The sequence below is a fragment of the Oryzias latipes genome, chromosome 16 (assembly GCF_002234675.1).
Source record: "Oryzias latipes chromosome 16, ASM223467v1".
NCBI lineage: Eukaryota > Metazoa > Chordata > Actinopteri > Beloniformes > Adrianichthyidae > Oryzias > Oryzias latipes.
Window position 1 is genome coordinate 25305059 of NC_019874.2, and position 25211 is coordinate 25330269.

Consider the following 25211-nt stretch of genomic DNA (forward strand, 5'->3'; position numbering starts at 1 on the left):
TGCTTTTTCTGTTGAAGAACGGAGCCGGAAAGAAGCCCGTGTTCGCATACTGCGAACATAAATCCATGCGGGAAAGGCTGCAATCTGCATCTTGACTGCTCTTAACTATGTGGGAATAACAGCAGCCTTTACTTTGTCGGGACACGACTGGAAACACAAATCCACGTGTGTGTTTGAACGATTTCTAAGGACTGAGCGACATTTCTGCTTTGAAGCTTACACCGCCCCAAAAGCCGCTCTGTGTGTGCTGGCGGTCCGAGCTCTGCCCGGACACACACTTTTACCGTGACACCCGGTTCTCCTGAGTTCGGAGGCTCGTTCACGTAGAGTTGCGGGACAGATCACAGTCCTAAGTCTCCCACACGTAACAAAGCATCCTCCCTTCCCCTCAAACACAAAGCTGTAAGTCCGTCTGCTCTGCTCAGAGACACGGTCGCTCGCTCCACTTGTCCAACTGACTAATTAAGTGTGGGAGCGAACTACTTCTTTTCTATTTTTTTTTGTTTTTTTGTTAAAGTCACTTCCCTCAGTTTATACTGGATCATCGCGGATGAATCATTAGTTGGGAAATAAAATAAATAAAGTAATGAAGTAAAATAACGAATAATAATTACATAATAACGAAAAATTACCCCCCCCCCCCCCCCCCCCCGATGATATCATCCTCCATCCCTATGGTTTACTGCAAACATCGTCAACTGCCAATTTAAGGGACATCGCTCAACCCTACCTCTGATTGTTCAGACTGATGACATGTGATTTTAGCTTCCAAGAATGATTGATGGAGACAGTTAAAAGGGGCGGGACTTTTCCAAATACAGCTATAGCTGTGGCTTAATCGCAGTAGCGTCATTCTTATCAAAAGTCTTTAATAGAATTAAAAAAACACAAAGAAAAAAGTATTTTACGATCTTTCATATTCCTAACTACTCAGTGTTTTATCAGGGACTGTTTGGATGAACAAAGAGCTGATATCCTGGAGATGGTAAATGTTGTTAGATCAGTTAATGAGGGCAATTTCCCACGGCACACCTGACCATCTCCCATGGCATGACACCGGTTGAAAAACACTGCTCTAGTCGTTAGTTAGGTGTGCATAATTGATTTACATCTAGGATCGGCAAAGTCTTTGATCTATTATCAAGATTTTTATTTTGAACATCTTAAATCAGGATAAATCTTTTTTCCTCCCTGCAATAACTGCTTTGTCTCAGAATAGACAGCACTGTGCTTTGAGTTTTTTATTTCTCGTCTTTTCAGCTATTCATGTTTTTATGCAAATGTTGTATTGGAAGTGCTTGAGTGTGAATATAACGACCTAAGTTTGTTTGTTGGAAAAGACAAAGATTTGTAATGTGGATTGTGTTCACGTCATGCCAGGAAATGTGTGTTTAATGTGATAAATGTTTAATAACATATAAAAAAGACTAAATACAATTGTAATTGTTATTAAGAAAAATCCTAAAGGATCAGCTGTTTGGGGCTGAGACATCATCAGTTAATTTTGCACGATGTGTTTATACAAAAAACAAAAAAAAAACATTTTAAAATCTAAAAGGAGAAACTTCAAGGTGAAAAATCACGTAAATTCTAAAATGATAAAATACAAATAATAAAAATATATAGGCCTGATACCATTTTGATGTATCGATAATATATACAAAAAAAGGACATTTAAAAAAATAAGAAACATTTAAACCATAACTTTTAAAGCAATATCTTGTGTGGGATATCTGAAAAAATATAGATACAAAGTTGACAAATAGATTAGCAAATAATAAACAGGATTAAAATGTTACTTCATGTAAATTCAAGATAGCAAAGACCAAAAACTTTGGTAATCATTTCTTACAGATTTTTAACCCTTGTGCTATACTATGGGGTCCAGATGACCCGATCCTTACATTGACGTGTAATCCCTATACCAAGATAAAAAGGTGGATAAAGATGAAGAGGATTTCATGTAATCCATGGACACCAGTGAAGATCACAAATTATTGAAGAAAATTTGGGGTCTAAATGACCTCACTCCCAATGTCAAAGTGCCTAGGATAGCACAAGGGTTAAAGACGATACAACATCAACAACATGACATACAAACAATTTCAACAGCTGCTCAGTTTCAATGAAAACAGACTTCTACCTTCACTGTAAAGGTGATGCTTTACAGAAGTTAAAGCTTTTTGTGGGGAGGGCAGATGAGGAGGGGCTGCAGTAGTCAGGGTGGCTGGTGACCAGGAGGGAGGTGATGGGAGGGTGGGGTCATTGGATTTTACACCAATAGAAATGTGCAGAACCGTTGTTATTGTTGTTGATTTGATGACTAAATGATCGTCCAGAATGACATCCAGACTAAATAACAGCAGTGGTATTAGGCACAGGTCCAGATATCTGAAACACTAGAAATTTAACACTTATATCTCTTAAATTTCTAAAATAAACAAAAGGATTCTTAACTCAATGCTTTTTGAATTTGAAGGACAAAAGACAAATTTAGCTTCCAGATATTTGGAAACCTATACAATCATACCTCCCACAATGCATTGCTTGGCTTATGGAAGGGGTTCTAGAATATAATTACATTTTCTTGGTCAACATTTTAATGTGTTGTTTTGGGAGACATTACACATTTAATAAATATTATATAATTTGAATGAATTCCAGAGATTTTTGCAACAGTTCTGGTAAAGCCTCTTGTCTTCGCCAGCAAAAAAACTTTTCAGGTCTTAAATTTAATTTGAGAATACCGAGTTTCTTCCTGGCGCTCTTTGGTTTAAAGTTCACCTGAGCATAAGTGACCTCCACAGTATCTGCAGTGGCATCCTAGACAGAGCTTTGTGTATTCTGATATTCAGCTGCATGAAAATTAGAGATGTTCTCATTATCCATCTCCACCTCTTCTTCCTTCAAAGAGAAAATAAAGTAAGGTTTTCAGGAGTTTTATAATCAATTTCCCACTTTAAAGGTTTGTTTAAACTTTAAATGAACTTCAACTTTAAGAGACAGAATGTTTAAAAAAATAATTTCAGGAACACATCGCATTGGCGATGAGAATAAATATTTGATCAATGAGTTCACCTCAACCCTGGTTCTTGATAATGGAGATCAAATGTTTCCTGCCTGTCTTCACCAGGTTTGAACACACTGTAGATGCTATTTTGGTCCATTCTTCCATGCAGATCTTCTCAAGAGCAGTGATGCATTTGACACTGGGCTCCACAGACTTAGCCATGGTGGAAATTTGCAGCATGACTGTTTAAGATTGTGGACATGTTTCTTTTTATACAGAGAACTGTCATGTGCGGGGGTGGCTCGAGAGCCGGTTGGACCCAGACGCAGAGGCGGAGGCATGAGGATCAGGGACTAGTGGTTTTAATACAAGAAAACAAACAAAAAGCGCTGCAGAGCAGGTTCACAGAACAAAAACAAAAACTTACTTGGCGAGGCATGAAACGTGGACGAGGCAAGAGACTGGACCATGGACTAGACAGGACATGAACACCATAACAGAGGTAATGAACCAGCACAGGAGGAAGGCAAAGACAAGACTTAAATACAGACAGGGCAGAAAAGACACAGGTGGACACGATCAGGGCTGATGGGGACCAAAGGAAGTAAAACTCAAGAAACAAGACAAGACTGGACCTTTCAAAATAAAACAGGAAACAGAAAACAAGACAGAACAAGAACTAAAACGAAAAACAAGACACTACAAACCCAAACCATGACAATAACAAGATGATAGAAACACATCTTAAAGAAGAAGTAACAGGTCTGTGAGGGACATCATTTGTGTTTGGTTGTTGGTGTTAAGTACTGATTTTCTGCATCATTGTGATTTTAAAGAAACATACAATGTGATTTGCTGGATTATTTTATTTACTTTCTGTCTCTCACAGCTGAAGTGTTTCTATGAAGAACATTTTAGAACAAACTTCTCTTTTTAAGTAAAACAACTTGCAAAATGTATGGCTAGCATAGCATACTTTCTTACCACAAAATCATTGTTGACTTGTGTGTTCATGGTTCCTTGCTGAAGAAATGTATTCTTCCTGTGTGGTAAAAGTAATGAATAGATCAAGATCACAGGTGTAAATCAAACATGGATATTTGTTTGAAATTGTTTTGTTAGTCAAAGACTAAACTATATTTCTTATACGGTGGCCCTGAAGTGCAAACCATTCAACAAATCACTCGATACAAAAACATTTTTAAGATCACAGCAACAATTTAAAAAGCGTATTACATTTTAGAAAACAAAACAAAATTTCAGAAACCAAAACATAAAAAAGAAAAAAAAGAAAAAAAGATTTCAGAAAAAAAAATTAATTTCCAGGAAAAAAAAGAAATATTACAAAATGAAAACATTTCAGAAAAAAAATTAATTTCCAGAAAACAAAATGAAATAAAAAAATGAAAACATTTCAGAAAAACAAAATGAAATATTAAAAAATGAAAAACATTTCAGAACACAGAATGAATTTCCAGAAAACAAAACGAAATCTTCAAAAATGAAAAACATTTCCAAACCGGAAGAAGCAGGTACTATGGGACAACGCTGATTGGATGATGATGTTTGTCAATCATTTGAACTGAAAAGTATTTTAAATGAAGCGACGACGGATTTTATCGTCCAAACAACAATGTACCATGATAATTCCCGTATTTCCCATTTACATATTAAATCAAAAATGCAGCAAACAGATAATGAAGGTTTAAATTATTTTTTGAATATTTCGTCTGAAGCAGAACGGTCACCCGGAAGTAGTTTGTGTGGATGACGTCCGTTCTGCAGGTAAACAAAGAAAGGGACGGTAAAACATTAACATAAACTTTAATCTTTGAATATTTAGCGGATGTGATGACAGAACGCACGCAGAAATATCAACACTAACCAGGTTTACAAATGTTTCAAAATGTCGTGAGAGGATTCTGTCTAAAGCAGCAGCTGCGAAGAAACGGGTGTTAAAGACGGCGCACATCAGGAAATGCAGTCCCGCCATCCACTGATAAGGTATGGAGGCACATTTGTTTGATCTAATAAATGTAGCGTTAAACGTGATTTCTAGGTGGGTGTTTACAGACAGATCCAAGATCCTTCAGTCATACGTTAATGACAGGTTACCTCATCAGCTGGAGAGGGGGGTCACGTGGGCAGGATTCTCAGACAGGTGTACCAGCCGCATAAATCAGCTAAGCTGTCAGGTAAACTGCAGCAGTTTGTGTCTCAGAATAACATTTATGAATGCTTCTTATTCACACTATTAAGACCTGTGAGTTTAGAGTGTGTCAGTGCACAGAAACATGACAGTAAATGACTGGATGTGCACATCATCAGACACGTCCAGGTGTGTAACTAAAGGTGGCAAAGTCTGTAGTGTAAAATAAATCTTTAAAAAAAACGTTTTAGTCTTTCAGGCAGAGGAGGAATACCAAATTGTTTTAGAATGTATTTTTATAAGACTGAAATAATGTATTTTTTTCTGAGTTTGGTGTTTTGACCCCTCCCTAATGAATTTCTGGTTTAACCCATTTTCTCCTCATTTTGATGAACTCAACTTTTGCCTGAATGAAAGATGAACGGCAGCTGATGTTTTTCTGTCAGGGATTTTTATTTATTGGTTTATTTCTGTCAGGGATGTCAGTGGAGCTGGAGTCCAGTGCAGAGGAAGCTGCAAGCATGTACGAGCAGGAACTGGCGTCCCTTACTGTGCATCTTCCTCTGGATGTGATGCTGAGCAGCAATGTGGACAAAACTTCCCTGACATGACTCTTTTTGATATAGTTGTTAAGCACCAACAGACTTTCCCAGATGCATTTTTTCCTCTAATAAATGTGAATGACAGGTACGCTGAGTAAATGCTGAATGTAAACGGAACATTTGATTGACTGCATGAAGAAGCCCATAAAGGAAAATCCACAACTGTTTCTTTGTTTCTGTTACTGAATAACGTATTCATGTTAAGTTTTCAATAAATATACTGCATTGCTATGAAACAAATTTGTTTATTTTCATATCCATTATTACAATCCTCACATCAGCATTCAGTTTTTTCATTGACAAAAAAACATTTCTAAACAACAGCTTTGAAAATCAAACATCATCTTTGTTAATAAAGCTTTAAAACCTAAAATGGTAAACATGGAAAAACTCCTAAATGAAGCAAGCCTAATATGAACATTTTAAACTGGAGTTTTGCTTAAAGGAACATTAAGTTGTTTGGAGTTGTACAAGTGTTTGATGCGATTCCTCAGATGTGATTTCCAGATCATCAGCCCGACGCTAAAGCCAGGAATTGTGCTTCGTTTTTCACTCCCCACTGCATCATTTACAACTAATCAGGCTTATGCAGCAGGTTAAAGACGTTTTTTTAAAGGACCTGCAATTAAAAAAAAAAAAATTAGATATTAAGGTTAAATAATATTTATTGATTACATTTCACATAAATCATGGTGACTTGCCTGTACACTGCACAATGATATGAATGACTTTAGTCTTCTTGTATTCCCATGTAGAGCTGCCATCTGTTCTTCTGCAGCACAAACCTTTCTGGAACTTCGCTTTGAGAAACTTCACCTGCAGAAATATCACATGTTAATTCAATTAAGTATTTTATAAACTTTAAAGTTCATTTTTAAGTTTCAGTATATGTGTATATATGCATGGTTCAAAAATATACAATGCACTTAAATATTATTTCCCATAAGAACTTGTTTACTGATTTCAGTCTTAAAGTCGATTTTTAGCAACACTGATGCCATATAATTACTGTAATTACTGTATAAATCACAGAATCAGGCTGGCTCGGAGCTTTTTCTCTCATGTTGTCACCGAAAACGGGAACGGCTATCATGTGAAGACGGTTCGTCTCCATCGGGTTCTTTTTGCGCATGCGCAAGATAAAAAGAAATTATCTTTTCAAAGCAGCACTTTAACATCCTAAAATTAACATCCTTAGAGACATGTGACTGACAAAAGAAAAGATCACAGAATTGATTCTTACCTAAAGATGATTGACAGCGTGAACCTCCCAGCCGTAGACATTAGCGCACAGCGTTCAAAGTAAAAGTGCTCACAAACTACTTCCGGGTGACCGTGTGTCAGGCGAAATGTTAAAAAAATAATTTTAAAGTTCATTAACAGTTTGCTGCATTTTTTATTTGATATATAAATGGGAAATACGTGGATTATTATAGTACATTGTTGTTTGGACGATAAAATCCGTCATCGCTTCATTTAAAATACTTTTCAGTTCAAATGATTGACAAAAATCATCATCCAATCAGCGTTGTCCCATAGTACCTGCCTCTTCCGGTTTGGAAATGTTTTTCATTTTTGAAGATTTCGTTTTGTTTTCTGGAAATTCATTCTGTGTTCTGAAATGTTTTTCATTTTTTAATATTTCATTTTTTTTCTGAAATGTTTTTCATTTTTTAATATTTCATTTTTTTTTCTGGATTTTTTTTGTCTGAAATGTTTTTCATTTTTTAATATTTCATTTTTTTCTGGAATTTTTTTTTTTCTGAAATGTTTTCATTTTTTAATATTTATTTTTTTTCCTGGAAATTAATTTTGTTTTCTGAAATGTTTTTTTTTTGTTGTCATTTTTGTTTTTCAAGTTTTGGTTTCTGAAATTTTGTTTTGTTTTCTAAAATGTAATGCTGCTTTTTAAATTTTTTTTTTTTTTTAATTGTTGTTGTGATCTTAAAAATGTTTTTGTATCGAGTGATTTGTTGAATGCTTTGCACTTCAGGGCCACCGTATTCTTACCTGTACAAATTAAAAACTACAACCACTATAAAGGTAAAAATAATGCCAATAAAGAAAAGTTTCACAGCTGATGTTCCTTTAAGTATTTTAGAGGCCATGTGATCTGTGGTATAGAATAGAGAGACACACGTGTTAAGTTGCTTGCAGCTTCACAATGAGAGAAGTTATTATTCCTCAAGTGTACATCAAGTCTTTACCGCTGTATGATAAAAGCCAACCACTAGACAGTTTGGGAATAACACGAAATTTAAATTATAGGGTGCCAGTTATTTTACTTCAAACTCTTTTATCAACTCTCTTTGCAGCGGTTTATGATTTTCTGATTTTTTTTCCAAGCCTCTAAATAATACTGACATAAATTTAAGATAAAGGATAGAATCTTCATTCTTCCTAATTTGAAAGAAACCAAAAATGATCAAATTATTGGATTTTCCTTTTTCACATCAAACAGCCTTAAGGGTTCAGACAATCCTTTGATGAACTTGTGTCCAGCAACACAATATTCTCTTGCTTGGTTTGAGAACGTTGTTCATTTCTTTCAAATTATCTAAACTGATAAACCCAATCAAACCAAATATAAAAATTGGAATACACAAAAAGGAACGTAAATACATAAACTGCCAACTAAAGCTGTGTTCACACCGAACGTGATTTGCGTAGCAGAGGTAGCCATGGAGCTGGAGCAATCACGGCGGCTACACGGGGCCAGCTGGCGGGCAGACAGAGAACTGCTGCAGCTTGGGGAGGCAGCCTATAAAATCTTCACCAAATAAAGTTGATCAAATTCATCATCTTCATTCACTTACTATCAAACGGCCTGATGGGTGCAGAGACTCCTTGACCAAACTCATTTTCAGCAACACAATAGTACTCTCCTGCTTGGTCTGAGAAAACTTTGAAGTTATTTCCACTGGAGACTTTTTTATTTTCTGTTTTTTTGTACCAGACATAAGTTGCAGGAGGATAGCACTGACTGCTGCAGCTCAGAGTCACTAAACGTTTCCCATCATGCAACAGCTCTTCACCTTTGATGATTGTCGTTTTTTTTGGAGCATCTAAGCAGAATAAAGGAAGAGATGAAGCAGAGCAACATTATGAGTGTTTATATTATATTTGTGTTTAGGAACATGTGGTTCACATTTTATTTTCCCCTTTTTATAATACTCACAATGGACTGTAATCTGTACAGGCTGGGATTTTCCTGTTCCAACATCATTTGTAGCTGAACAGCTGTACCATCCACTGTCAGAGGGACGGGCAGATTCCACAGAATATTTCCTCTCAGAACTCACAGTCATTTTCCTGCCGTCATTGGTCTTCTTCATCCAGGTGAGTGAAGAGACGGATGGGTTAGAATGGAAGCTGCAGTCCAATGAGAAATACTGATTTTCCTTTACGACATATCCAGGCTTTGCTTCTACTTTCAAATCTTTAGGGGAATCTGAATTAAAAAAAAGAAAGAAAAAAATGTACTTTTTAATTACTTTACATATTTCATTTATTTTTTAAAGGTTTTAATAGGTGACAACAATATTAATCAAATATCAAATGTTTTATTCCAAATTAAATAATTTATTTTGAAAAAAAAGTTTTTTTCTGAAGCAGCAATCTTATGTTTCATACATTTTTAGTTAATGCTTTTAGTAACACATTAAACATGTCTCCATCATTCCTCACTTCTGTGAAGAAGTAATATTACAATAATGTATTCTCTCTACTGACAGAACCTAAAAAACTAAGGAAAAGCTGAGTGCAGAAACATCCTACTGACTAACAACTAAACTGTTTGTTGCAAGAAGTCTACTTTGGAAAACAATTATAAATCAAGCTTTTGTTTTTTACAAAATGTTCTTGAACCTCAAAAACACAGTTTGTAACTTCATATTTGTAACTTTTTTTGTCTCAAAATTTTCAAAAGTTTGACATTAACTGATATTATATGAGGGACATTTTTACTTTTTCACTGAAATAAATGAGTTAATATACATTTATCGATCACTCACATTCAACCTCCAGCTTCTTCTCCTGGCTTCTCTGATTCCCTTCACTGTTTGATGCAATGCAGATGTAAGATCCATTGTGAGCTGAAGTTGCTTTAAAATCATTTTTGAAAGTGTGTTTTTTAGATTGGGATGTAGTTATTCCTGAAGAGTGATTATATGATGTTGAAGATGTTTCAACAGTGAAAGTAGCAGCTGGAAAACTTTCAGCGGTACATTTGACTGTGATGAGCTGACCCTCTCTGACCTTTGTGGCCATGGTCAGCAGGACGTTGGTAGGAGGAACTGAAAAGAGAAATCGATTTTGAGATTTAAGAGTTGGATTTAAAAAAACTATCAATTTTTTCTTCTATTATTATTGCTTGCTCTGAACTAGTACTTAATTATGTGTAGATTACCAGTCAAACAATTATCTTCAAATTATAAACAAATTTAAAATATATTCTACAATTTTGTAGAAATTTACTAAAGACTTAGCTGCAATAAAATAACATTTACACATGCGTTATTTGTGGATAAAACAGAAATTCCAGTATATTATTTTGACAAATCTTTAGGATTTAAGTGTGAGTTAATAACTGGTGATCTGACTCAGACCACCTCAAACATTATTATGTGGTCGACTTAGATTAAAATGCCAGCAGTCGTACTTTTGACTGACACGTAAATTGAAATAAAATAAAAAAATAAAGTTGTTACTCACACAGAACTTGTATACAAGAAGGTGAACTGTCTTTCCCCTGACCAAGGGTGTTGGATGCAGTGCACACGTAACATTCTTCATCTGTTCTTTGAACCCGACTTATATTCAAAACTCTTTGGTCCGTTATTGAAATCTTTTGTCGGCCTTCAGACTGTTTGTACCAGGAGAACTGTGGCTGTGGATTTGCTGCAGCATTGCAGGTCAAAGAGACGCTGCTGTTGATTTTAACTGTGTTATTATGAAGACCCAAAGTGGAAATGGTGATATTCATTGGCTTGTCTAGAAGTTGAAAAAATAATTAGTATTCTCTCCATTATTTAATGCAGTTTTATTGCTTATGTTATTTAGAGTATCCATAAATATGTGGAACTTACATTTAACATCAAGATTAATGGACTGTGATGTTCCAGAGCCAATCAGGTTTCTGGCTCCACATGTGTAGTTTCCTCTGTCCTCTGGTTTGATCCTCATCAATTCATAAATCTGACTATTTTCAATGTGTTTCCCATCTTTTTGCCAGAAAAAGCTGTCAGGTTTTGGGTTGCTTTTCTTCAGTTTGCACTCCAGGATGATGCTGTTCCCTTCTTTGATGTCTTGTAATGTTCCTTCACTCTGATCTTTAATCAGTATCTCAACTTGAGGAACAACTGAAAAGACAAAGCACTCATGTTACATTGAGTGAGTCAAATTCACATTTACAGAATTTTAATATAAAAACAAAAACTTCTTTGTTGCTGTTTAGATCCTTGCTTATGTTAAATTTATTATTGTTGTGTCATGTTTTTAATTTAATATTTTTTCATAACTGCGTTTTTCTGTTTTTTGATCTTTGTACTTACCACCAACAGTTAAGGTAGCTTTTTCAGGGTCTGTCGCCCATTTAACGGTTGAAGTTTTTCCTTCAAATCTGAACATATAATCTCCACTGTCATTCACAGTCAGATTACAGATGGAAATTTGACACAGTTGATGTCCTTGTCGTCCAGCAGTTCCATGTGAAGAACCTGTATGCCTCACTCTGTTTTTAAAGAGTGGACTGACGGACCGCTTTGACTCATCATTGCTGTAAAGAACAGTCCCAGTGTAGCCTGTATTCTGGTTCCAGGTTGCATTCTTCAACCAAAACCAGGTTGCACCTGCAGCACCTACATAATCACTTGAGTATTTACATTTGATTTCAACACAGGAGCCTTCTTCAGCTGTGATCTGGGTCTTCTCTAACACAAAAGGATTCCCCCAAGCTGTGTAACAAGAAAAATCTGGAAGAGTGTTAAAAAAAGCAATTAGACAAGTGATATAATCCAGGTAGACTACATGTTTTTAAAAAAGAACAAATAAACAACCTACTTGTTGAGAGGGTCAATAATACCAACAACCCAAATGGAAGATAATTCATTTTCACTGAAGTCTGCTCTCTGCAACACAAAAACAAACATTTGCACGTTAGTCTTTTCTAAATAAATGAAAACATATCAGAATTTTAGAAAGTTTTGCTGTTGCACCTTTACCAGAGATTGGGTGTTCTACAACTATAGAAGTACTAGAAGTGGATCTTTTGGTCTGTGGGACATTCACTAATCAAGATACTGTGGCACTGAGTTCCTCTTATGGTGAAACAAATTTTTCCTTGAGGTTTTTATTTTTTTGGTTTAAGCCTTTTTACATTTTTGGCAACAAATTTTTGTACATTTTACAGTCTTTCAATTTGATTAATAGCCTACTTTCTTTTTTTTCACTGGAGCGAAAGCTCTGGTGTTTAAGGGTTAAAACTAAAATCCCATTATTGAAAAATTACTGAAAACAGGTTATGCAACATATTAAAGCAATATGTAATGTAATTTACTGCAAAAAACTGAAAATAGCTTTAAGTTCCTCTCCTCCCTAACAAGTGAGCAGCCGTCCATCTAACCCAAACACAGCGTGTAACCATGATGTGGAATAGTATTTGGGCCACGGAGAAAGAAAAACAGGGGCATTGAAAATTCTGACTTTTTTCTCAGAATTTTGACTTTAATCTTAGAACTACGGAGGCCTGTGACCTACTTCCTTCAGTTAGCTTTAGCAGCACCGTTCCTAGTGCCGTGCCGAGTGGAACTAACAAAAATGTCTTATTTCAGTTTCGTGTTGCTTGAATGCTTGAAGTTTAACAGGAGGCCACTGTGTTAACAACACAACAGAAGGTGAGTAAAAAGAGATTTATATATTTGGAATTTGTTAATGAAACGGCGACAGTCTATGCCAGCATTTTGTAACTGTAAAACATGTACTTCGTTCAAACGTATGTATGCTGTTGAAATATCAAGGTAAATTGTAGTATCTTCAATGATGAGACGTTGGTTCAGGTTGACTCTTTATTCCGCCATTGTTACAACTCCCGGACACACACAGAATGCGGCGCGTGCTTATTGTTTTTTAACAGTGTAACACTCATGGCCTTACAATAAAATCAGACTTTAGTGTTCTGAACAATAACTAGTCAATATGCCACATAGATAAAACATCTGTGATTAACAAGCAGTCTCACGGTGTTTCAAGTTGAGCATTTCTGCACACTGCAGTTTTGTTTGCGTGAAGCCTGTTTACATTCAACTACTTGATCATCTCATTTCTGAAGATTTGACGTTTTACGTACTGAAAGCACTACTGGACTTGTTTTTATCTGACAGATTGTTGTGTTTTTTAAGTATAGGGAACTGTAATGGCCACCGATCTTTATTTTGACTTCATTACAATAGCAATAGCTCAGGCATCCTGTCACTTCACTTTATATCTTTTTCTCGTCTTATTAGCCGACATGCAGGACGGTGCCCCGTTTACAAGTGTCTATTTTCCTAACATTCAATACCAGACCACACAGATTCGCTTCCTTTACATTTACGTGAGTGTAAAGGAGGCGCAGGTTGCGGAAGTCACATGGCATGTTAAGCCATTTACTTGTTCTTTGGCAGCCTCATCAACCCCGACCTCCCAAGACGAAGGCCAGATGGGACCAGCCATCCAGGGCCAGGAGACGCGGCAGAGGCTTCCCCAGACGCATGGCGCCCAAGCCCATCAGAAAATCCCTAAAAAGCAAAGCAGGGTGCCATCGGAGGATGAGGGAAACGGCACCTTGGAGGACGTGGCTGTGCCCTGCTTAGGATCTGCCACAGCAGCTGACAGGAGAGGGGAAGGGGTGCGACCTGTGCGCCTACGGAAGCCACCTGCTCGGTTCCAGGATTACACCCTGTTTTAATAAGCCTCCCGGAGGAGTCCTCTCTTCCATGATGGCAAGGACTGTGATGGGAGTGACTGCTCCGCCATGGAGGGGCGGGGAGAGACGCACCGGTGAGCATCATGAGGACTGTTTGGAATAAACTGATAAAGGAAGGGCTGCAGGACGCTTCCGGGAGGAGCATCTCGCCAGTGGAGCCGGCCACTCAAACCTTGGAGTGAGGGTGCCGCTCGCTGCTGGTTAGGGCTGCCGGCGGTGAAGACAGACAGCAAGAGAGGAGGGTTTATATGCGAGGAAGGGGGGCTAGGTGCCTCCTGGAAGAAGAATAGAACTAGGAGTAGGAGTGAGCCGGTTGCCGTTGCTCCATTCACGGTACAGCATTTAGACGCTGCAATCTGGCTTAACCGTTCACAAAGAAATCTATACTTCACATCTCACTCAGTATAAGGGCCTGGGGCCTCATTTATAAAACTTTGCGTAGGATTTGCGTCAGAAGTGGCGTACGGATGAAACATAGGACGTGCGTATGCACAGAAATATTCAGATTTATAAAACCGTGCACACGCACATCGTACGGATTTTTCCCTGAATAAATCACAATCAATCCTAAATGTAGCGCAGCTTTTGCGGCTTTATGACACGCCCATAGTTGCCCATAAATAGTTCGTGAAATGCCCACAAGTTAAGATTCATTGATTGCGAAATCATGGCAAACACAGAGAGGAAATCAAAAAAACGTAACTTCACTCAATGTGAAGTAAAAGTTATCGTTGGCGAGGTGGAAAAGAGGAGAAAAATGTTGTTTGGAGGGCACAGTGTGGGCATTACTAATGCCAAAAAGGCACTTGAGTGGCAAACAGTGGCAGACGCCGTAAATGCTGTAGCCTCAAAACCTCGGACTGTGGCCGAAATAAAAAAGAAATGGTCGGACATCAAAGTCGAGGCAAAAAAACGTCTGGCGCTCCATCGCCAGAGTGTGTCTGCCACGGGTGGGGGACAGGGAACACCGGAGCTGACCCCTCTTGATGAGAGACTGGCGGCAATACTTGGGGAATCCCTATTAAGTGGAGTGGTGACTGAGGCGGAGGGGGACACCGATGAGCCAGATGCACCGGGTGACACAGGTAAGAGAAATAATTAAAATGAATACAGTCAAGTCACATGTATGCAGGCTACACAATTACACTTTATTAATATAGAACAATTTTATTTTAGTTGCTGGGTGTTCCAGCGGTTACGATGCTGCAGCTGAGCAGCCGTCTGGACCCAGCGTCTCCACGGCACGCGGCTCTCAACCCTCCAGCAGTGGACGTGTCCTTGAAATGCAGACAGAAGTCATTAGTTCAATCAGAGAGGTGGTCAAGGAGTTGGGCGAAATCAAGACTGCCCTGACTGAAATAAACTGCACGATGAGGGAATTTTTGACTAAATAATATTTTCCACACCTTTTGTTGTTCTTTACAAGCGACGCATCACTTCCAAACACTGGCACACAGCAGCAGCATTTGGCTCAAATGCGTGGGGATGGGGTTCAGGGTCGGGGCCAACACAGCAATCGGCGCCAGGGGGTAGAGGCACGTTTTTAAGCTGTGCCACATTGTGTAGCACAGCACATGACAGCACGATTTGGCACACCTTTGGCACGCGAATATTGCAGAACATATTTCACTTTTCTTTTTGCAAATATGTGTTTATTTTGAATTTCTTTGTTTGTTTTTTTTTTGTTTGTTTCACTGCTGATCGATCAAACGGGTCTTCGTGTAGGCTGTTAATTGTAAGACTTGCTTTGTGAAGTCTTCATGTTATTTATGAGAGGCAGTATTGTCATTTTCACTTTCACTTTCACGTGTTTCTTCCACCTGTCGACGGTGTCGCCATTTCTCATTTCACCCGTTTTTGTGCGTACGCCTGGGTCAGAGCTTGCGTGAAGGACCGCACATTTTCCCGTCAAGTTTGCTTTTTATAAATATAAATTATTGCATACAGAGTGGCTAACGACGTCTTTTGTGCGTACGCAACGTTTATAAATGAGGCCCCTGGTTTCTACCACAAAAGCAAACTACTTTTCTGAACTCATCTCCACAGACAAAGGCAACTCCAAAACTCTCTTTTCTCTGATGAACACTATTTTCAACCCCCCTGACTCTATCCCTCCCCATTTCTTGTCAGCTGAAACCTGTAACTCCCTCATGTCATTCTTGAATCAGAAAATTCAAGTCATCCATCAACAGCTTAGCTTTTCTCTCCTCCCTCCCATCCCTGACTCTTTCTCTCTCAATCACGTTTTCCTCCTTTCAACTGCCTGATAACAATGATATTTCCTCCCTCATCTGAACATCCAAACCCACCACCTGTTATCTCGATCCCCTCCCAACATCCGTAGTTATAGCCTGCCTCCCCTCTCTCCTTCCGCTTACCGCCATTATTCATTCTTCATTATCATCTGGTACTGTCCCATTACTTTTTAAAATGGCAGCTGTTAAACCCATCCTGAAAAAACCTGGTTCAGATCCCAACTTATTCAATAATCTCCGCCCAATTCCTAACCTTCCCTTCATTTCCAAAATTCTTGAGAAAATGGTCGCCTCCCAACTCTATGATCATTTAAAACATAATAATCTTCTTGAACCTTTTCAGTCTGGTTTCCGCCCCTCACACAGCATTGAAACTGCTCTGCTCAAGATCACCAAAGATCTTCTCATTGTAGCTGATTCTCCAGGAGTCATCCTCTTGTCTGTTGTCATTTATATTTCACGCACCAACTAATGGAAACAGCCTCATCCAGGCCTTGAAGTAGTGCTCTGGCCGGCATTCCTGGTTTGAGAGTGGTGTCACCCATGAACAGTGTTTGAACCCAGATCCTCATTTGCAGTTGCTATGATTATGTAATAAATTATAAACTGTACTATTTCTATAAAATGTACGAATAAAGGTTTTTCTTTTGAAATGTTTTTGTATGAATTTATTGGAACCATAACACCTTTTTTGCCATATGGGTGAGTTAAAACAGGAGTTGCCAACATTATTTACAAGGGCAGAACTAACACATGTAATGCAAGTGACGGAAAATTTCAAAATAATACAAATAAGTCATAATGAAAATTTAGTTGATGTAACCCTTGTGCTATACTAGGCACTTTAACATTGGGAGTGGGGTCATCTAGACCCACTAGACAGAGTGTTGAACCTTTTTTCTTCAATGATCTGTGATCTTCACTGGTGTCCATGGAGTACATGAAATCTTTCCACCTTTATCCACCTTTGTCATGGTAGGAATAACACGTCAATGTAAGGGTGGGGTCATCTAAGATAGCACAAAGGTTAACCCTTGTGCTATCCTATGGGTTCAAGATGAACATTGATGTGTTATTTTTACTATGAAAAAGGTGAATAACCCTTGTGATAGCCTATGGGGTCCAGATGACCCCAACCTTACATTGACGCATTATCCCTATCATGATCTAATGATGTAATGTGTACCAGGATGTAATCTACAAATGTCAAACTCAAGGCCCGCGGGCTTGATGTGGCCCGCCATGTCATCTTATGTGGCCCGCGAGAGCATAAAAGCTTTTAATTTCTTAGAATAAAAATTAAAAATTGGTGTGTATTTATTCATATTTAGGGGGAATCAGACTTGAAATATCGGATGTGGCAACTATACATTAGGACTTAAAAACTGTCCATATAACCTAACCTGACAGAATCAAATTTAAAAGGATTTATGCTAGAGTAACAAGCAAACACATGTTGTTTCTATGCAACTGTAATTGTCACTTTAAAAAGTTATAGTAAATAAGTAATTAGTTATTTATAATGAAGGAGTAGTTACATTTTTTTTTCATTACACTTAGTTACATGTATAAGTTATATCTGGCCCTTTGAGGACAACGACTATGCTTATGTGGCCCTCGGTGAAAATAAAGATAAAATGAATAAAATAGAACAGAATGAAATAAAACTTGATTGATTCCTTAACAGTTACATTATCTTGTTACCATAACTCCAATAAAAACAACACAAATAAAAAAACACAAAAATAAATGTGCTTAAAAATAATTAAAAACATTTTTTTGCTATAAGCACAATTAATTCCTTTTCTTAACTTAGAAAAATGTGAAATTTTAAGTTTTAAAAATGTAAAATATGAAAAATTTCCTAGTATCCCAATTAAAGATGTAGTTAGTTATTAGTATAACTAAAGAAATTAAATCTAGACAAAACGAAAAAATTTTCCTTGAGAATTAAAAAAATGCAGGATGTTATGAATATGTGGCTTCAATGAGATCTATCTATTTTTGGCAGGATCCTCTTGACTAAAGTGGATGGGATCTCAAGAGTAGTTTATCATGCCTTATCTTTATTTGTTCCTGATTCAACTTCCAAAGAAATAAACAAACTCTTAGTTAACTTTGCATGGAAAAATAGACGTCACTATCTCCAGAATGTCAGAATGTCTCATAAATGTTTCTGATTTGAATTATACATTTAAAATTAACTGGATTAAAAAATGCCTTCAACACTCAAACTTTATCCCTTTCAATATTTTCAATAAAATTGGTGGCCTTCAATTTCAATTAAAATATAGTTATAATGTCAAAAAGATTCCCATCATTCTTTCGATTTTTTATCAGCAAGCTCTTCTTGCTTGGAAGTTATGTTATACTCATAATTTTTCACCACACAAAAGTATAATTTGGAACAATGAAGACATAACAATACAGAATAAATCTTTATTTAAACAAAACTGGATCGATAAAAAAATAATTTATGTTTCGGATCTTTTTGATGAGAATGGTACCCTGTTGGATTATGGCAGGTTTTTCTAAATAAAACGTGTTTTCCAGTAACCAGCAAAGAATTTAACATTGTAATGAAAGCTCTCCCCTCAGGATTAATTCAGCTGATGACTTCTCACCTTAAATATCAGGAAACCTCTAAAATTGACTCTCCTTTAATAATTTATGGTATTGATATTCTCAATAAAAAGTGCAACAACAAATATATTTGTAATGAGTTAAAAAAGAAACGTTACACGGAAAGGAGAAATCTTTTGGAACAATCTTTTAAATCATATAAATTGGAAAAAAGCATGGCTACTGCCAGATACATTTTGCATAAATAACAAAATTAAAGAAATTCATAAAAAAATTCTACATAACATTTACCCACCAAATATGTTTACATCCAAATTCTCAAATTTAAAAAGTAATTGTAGTTTTTGTATTGATTTCCCTGAATCAGTTCTTCACCTTTTCTACTTTTGTAAATTTTCCTTAGAACGCTTTGAAAACATCAAATGTAATTATAATATTCTTATAAATTTCAAACAAATCCTCACATATTTAACTTCTGATGATAAAAAAGTAGAAAATAGTATTGATTTTGTACTTCTCCAATCTAAATTTTACATAAATAAGTGGAGAATAAAAAAACAACTACCAATGTTACTGTTTTTACGATAGAGATGTTTCGATTTTATGAATACATTTACCCTCGTGCTATCCTATGACCCCACCTTTACTTTGACGTGTTCTCCCTACCATGACAAAGGTGGATAAAGGTGGAAAGATTTCATCTAATCCATGGACACCAGTGAAGATCACAAATCATTGAAGAAAAAAGGTTCAGAGCACTGTCTAGTGGGTCTAGATGACCCAACTCCCAATGCTAAAGTGCCTATAATAGCACAAGGTATACAAAAATTAATACACCCGAGGCAAGTAACACTGGAACAGTTTGAGCTTTTTTGTTTGTTTTTTTGTTTTATATATTCAATCCCCTCTTATAAGAAAACTTTGTATTGTAAATATTATTTTATTTTATTTTTTTTGTACTCCATTTATATATTTTAAGATACTCTATTTTCCTATCAGAAAGTTATCTGATATGTTTCTGTTACGTTTTTAACTGGCTGTGGTTGAATAAGTTTGGAATGTTAAAAAATGTTTGGAATGTTGTTGATATAAACGGTCACGACAATGTGGGTGCTAAACATATCAAAGCCCTTTTTTGCAACAGCTATACAAAGCCCTGCATGACTGTTGCAAAATGCTGGCATAGCCTGCTGCCCTTTCATTTACAAGATCCAGTTTAAAACAATTTCTTTTTACTTACATTCTGTTCTTACATTAGCAAAATGACCTCCTCTGGCAAGCCTTAAGCACGCAAAAAGACACTTAAAGACGTCAACTTTGTTGGTTTCACTCCTGCAGCTCCTCGGACTCTGCAGTTCTGAAGGATTTGGCTCACATGCGCCAGTAGACCACAAATTTTTTATGTTTTTAGGAGACAGCTTATTGTATGTAAGCACATGCTTTACGTCTGCCGAGTGCAGTTTATTAATCTGTATTGAGGGCTTGAACTTGTGACCGCTCTTCACCACGCTCATTTACATCGATGTGCGTGTGAAACTCGGGTCTGAAATGGTGAACGTCGCACGTTTCATCAAGTTTCTTCAATGTTTAAGGTGTGGTTTTCAGGACCTAATTTATCTTGTTTCTTTCACGAAGCGGAGAAATTGATCCAAAGTCACAAGAAAAACTGCCATTAGCTCACAAATGTCTACGGAGTCCACCTTTTTTCGAATAGAAATCAAAGTTTAAGCTATCCCAGTGAGCACTGCGACACATATTTTAAGACTGTAAATTTTCCAATGCAGAAGTTCTTCAATGGTGACGTGAACATGCACAAACGGCATAGCGGTGACACCCTTTGCGGTACCTGTTACATGATGTGCTTTCACGGTGTGGCTCATGTCAAAATTCCTTATATGGTCACATAGTTGGTTGAAGTCTAAATATATATCTATAAAATTATGATTATATTACAATAAAAAAGGAATGGCTTTAGAAAAAGGCAAGCTTTCTGCCTTTGAGTGGTTAGACATGGATTAACAAAACTTTTCTAAACTATTTCTAATTTACATTTTTAAACAGAAGAACTCAGAAAAAACATTTTATCTGTAAAAGAAAAGACAAAGGTCTCGTCGAAAACAGGATTCCTTTACTTTCTTCACAGAAATGTAGCAGATGAAGTCAAATAAACTTATTTAGAAGAACAACAATCCGACTCAAATTTTGGCTCAAAAATCCTAAACAAACAGATAAATCAACATGATACAGCCATATTCGACTAAGAGGCAGTTTTGTCTTACCTTTAATGTGCCTTTTTAAAATTCATACGCAAGTCAAGAAGACGAGAGCAAACCGGCCTGTTTCAGCTCAGCAGTTTAAGTGTTACTTTTTTTTTGTATTGTTGCTTCCTGAAAGCGGTTTTAACAGCTCTTATTTGTCAGTATTACATTTTGAGGGGAGGTTTTTCATTAACCCTTATGTGGTGTTCGGGTCTGTGGGACCCGTTTTCATTTTTTATCTAAAGAAAAATTATACAATTAATTAATTTTTCAAACTCAGACTCACTGGCCTTGGCTCATTTTCTGTGAAGAACAGATATCAGAATACATTTTTAATGACCACACACCGTACACCCCCCCAACACATTTCTATTACATATAAGATGTTCGGGTCCACTGGACCCGGGGCTAATAGAAGTGTGGAAATTGATGTTTTATGTACCTACACTCTGTCCCCCACCTGTCTGGGCCTGCTGTGTGTGTGTGGTTGTGTGTAGGTGTGTGTGTGACCAGTGAGAAAGAGAGAGAGAGAGTGGCAGAGAGAGAAAGATTCACTGTAAATGTGAGTTCTATTTCTGCACCTGCGGTTCCCGCACAAGGTTGCAACATTGTTAGAATAATTCAAGCATCAACTCTGTTTGCTCTCGTTCTCCCGCACATTTGACCATTTGACTTTCTTACGGGAATCTTTAATATCTCGCTCTTTATCTGCTACAAATTGGAGGCGGGACACTATAAATATAGCTTTGCCAGTGTGGTTTCTTATCACAACTGATCAAAGTGGCCAAAAGACTTTCTGCGCAGAGGGCCCTGGAATTGATTTTAGAAGAGAGAGACGTTTTTGATGATGATGTAGAGGGAGACGATTCAGAAGAGGAGGTTTCAGAATTAGAGGATCACATTTCTGAAAATTCAGAGTCTGACAGTGACAGTGACAGTGAGAGAAGATGATTAGATTGGGGCGGCCGTGGAGCAGCGGTAGGGCGGTCGGCCCATGATCGTAATATTGCAGGTTCAATTCCCGCCTTGCACGCCCATGAGTCAAAGTGTCCTTGGGCAAGACACTGACCCCCACTTTGCCTCTGGTGGTAGGCAGGCGCCTGTGTTTGGCAGCAGAGCCGCCACCAGTGTCTGAATGTGTGAGTGAATGTGTGTGTGACTGGGTGAATGGGTCTGTGACTGTAAAGCGCTTTGTCCTTGTTGGAAGAAAGGTGCTATATAAATATACGCAATTTACCATTTACTATTTAGATTGAGCATCAGCCAGTTCCAAAACGAAGCCATCAGCACCCAGCCACAGGACCAGGCCGTCAGCAGCCAGGACCATGTGTTGTACAGGCTAGTGGCTAGAAGGCCATGTGTTCAATGGGGCTGATGTGTTGTCTTGACTAATAGGTTTACTCTATGTGTTCAGCTTGTGTTGTGCACCTGAATGGGTTCAGTTTCTGTGTTCAAATAAATAAAAGTCAGTAGTTTTGAAAACCCTTGCTTCACTTGAAAATTTGTTTCCACTCATATCTTGATTTTAATTGATTTTCTTTATCACGTTTTAAATAATGAGTTGTGAATGTGATCTAAAAAAGGTAAAGGGCAAATATTAACCAAATATACTGATTGTAATTGGATGAGGTAAACATCTGTTGAGTATTTTAACATCAAAGTGTTTGATTGTGAGGCATTAAAAACCACAACATGCAACGGGTCCACCAGACCCACGAACACTGGCTGAGTAACAACAATATGAACACCACACAAGGGTTAAAGGAACTTACAAACACAACATTTAAGGTGGCACTGCTTCTACATTCCTACTTATAACTCAAAACATAAAGTATCAAAAAAAACATGCACAAATTTTGTGTTTCACAACATTAAATGGAGTCTAAGCCACAAATAGACAGGAAGCGTAATTGAGAGACTAATGTGAGATCTCATTTCCTTTTTTTCTAGAGCAGCCGCCACTATTTTCTCATCATCAGCAGCCATTTCATCCACGGCTGTGTTTAACGCTTGCAGCATGGCAGCTGTGGTGGGTCATAGAATGTAAAAAAAAAAGGGGGAGTGCCTGGACACCCCCACACCAAGACCCCTGCCGAAGGCAAGGTCACAGTGGTAGTTTGGGCCCCCAGATGCCTACACTGGAAAGCAATTACTTTTTATCTTACATTTTTTCTCCATTGGTTTGGCTCATTTCTTAAAACAGAAATTACATTCTCAAAACAACATGGGCAAACCTCCAAACCACTTGGCACAACAGAATGGAATTTCTCATTAATTTCATGAAATTGCAAACGTCTTACTACATGTGTCAATGTCTCAGTACATCTTTGCAAATGATTAAGTACAAGTAGCCTACATTTAACACAATTTCCAAGTGAATAGATCTTGTTGATCTTAACTGGTTGTTGATTTTCAGTCTAATGGTTGTTTGCTCCAAAATGAGTTAGCATTATATCATTGTGTAAGTCATCACATGCACAATAGTCTGTTCAATTGTCAAAATTAGTTAAGAACATAATACCATGAATAGCATTGATATGTATGCCTTAGAAAATTTGATAAATTTATTACAGCAATTGACAGTCAGGTGAAACTAGAACTTGACTAACGAAGGAGGATGTCCCAGGCCAGCGAGGGGGCAATTTAACTACAGTATGTATGCTGCCATATCTGAGAATGGTGTGGCCACTCACATCCCCAGTCTTAGCCCATACAATGCACAGAAGCTCCTCATCTTCTTGGACCTCCTTCATTTTGATTTGATCCCTGAAAATGAGAGCGGTCTCGTTGGGCCTCACCTACCACTATATGTTATTGTATGGGACAATGTGAATTTCCACCGTGGCCCGCTCATCAGGGCCTGGTTCACTAGTTATCCAAGGATGGTCAAAGTGTTCTTACAACCTTACTCTCCTTTCCTCAATCCTTGAGGAGTTTTTTTCCGCTTGGAGGTGGAGAGTGTATGTGCATCGGGCTCAAGATCAGAGGTCCCTGCTCCATGCAGTGGATGAGGATATTACAGGAGATCATTGTAGGGGATGGTTGCGACATGAATGCTGTTTCTTCCCTTGTTGCATTGCAAGAGAGGATATAGGCTGTGATGTGAACGAGAATCTGTGGCCAGACAGACAGCAGCGTGAGGATGGCCAGCAGGGTAAGGACGATGGCCAGGAGAGGGAGGGGGAGGACAGCGACCAGTGAAGAACTGCTAGTTGTGAAACTCAAGCATTATTGACAGCACTGTAGGCTGCATATTACTTTCATTGATTTTTGTTTGTGTTTAAATTATAAAGTTTATTAGGCTGTATACATTTTCTTTTTACTCTGATGTCTGAAAGTTACTTTATGTGTGTGAATGATAAAGGTTACAATTCCCTTGGCAGTATGAGTGCAATGTGTGCTGTTACTGTAAACCTAAGAGGCTACTCTTACCCTAAAATCCTTTTTTTCAGTTTTATACAAAATTGTATTCTGTTAGCTATACAAAAACAGTACAGTAACCATTGTCAATAAAAGACTGAGCTAAGACTGAAACATGGACATGAGGGACATTTCAATGGTCCTCTGCTATAGTGAAAAAACATCTAATCATTTTGACTTGCAGTGCAACACAATGCCAAAGGGACAAAGTATTTTGGGGGCGCTGACTGTTTAAATGAGAAGGAAATTTAGTTTTGACTCATGAGTGAATTGTTTTGGGAGAGATATGAGCTTTTGCAGGTGAACCATGGTGTTGTGCCAAACCATCCACAATATTTTGACAAAAGCACCAAGAGTGTTGAGAACGTCCGTCCGGTCTGATCAAGAAATGAGCCAAAGCAATTGAGAAGGGTCTTTGCCATTTTCGTGGCACTGACTCTTTACATGGGAAAGGAATTTAGTTTTGAAGCATGAGTGAACAGTTTTGGGAGATATATTAGATTTTGCAAGTGAGCTATTGTGCTGAACTGTAATACTGTTTTGCCAAATGATCTTAGAATTTTCAGAATGTAATTTCTGTTTCAAGAAATGAGCCAAACCAATGGAGAAAAACTGTAAGACAGGGTTTGTTGTGAATCTATTCACAAAATAAGATTCACTAAAAAAACATCAACTAACTAGCTGTAAAGTTGAATTCATCATTCCTGTTTCTGTTCAGAAAGTTGGAGAATGCACCTCAGGGGGAGGAGCTACTTGGCAGTGATCCCTCTGCCATATATACGGGACCCTCCCCTCTCGGTTTTAATTGCACTTTAGACATGTAGGACCCTTGGTGGAGAGGGTGCTTAGTCATCATTGCCAATTTTAACTGCACCCTTTAGTCCACCCGCCCGTAACCTCCACATCAATATACACTCCAACACACAAATACACATACAAGGAAGGAGGGACCTCTGATCTTCTGTCCCCTA

The 25211-nt window shown here is 37.7% G+C and overlaps 1 protein-coding gene across 1 annotated transcript; it reads right to left on the reverse strand.

The window, feature by feature from the left end:
• Window positions 1-1983: 1983 nt before the first annotated feature.
• LOC110016700 (B-cell receptor CD22-like) lies at window positions 1984-9206 on the reverse strand. Its single transcript, XM_020710338.1, has 5 exons — window positions 8940-9206; window positions 8578-8826; window positions 7772-7874; window positions 3995-4052; window positions 1984-2904 (listed from the first exon to the last, which is right to left on the reverse strand). The coding sequence occupies exons 1-5, from the start codon at window positions 9094-9096 to the stop codon at window positions 2824-2826; spliced, it is 648 nt and encodes a 215-aa protein (XP_020565997.1). The 5' UTR covers window positions 9097-9206; the 3' UTR covers window positions 1984-2823.
• Window positions 9207-25211: the final 16005 nt, after the last annotated feature.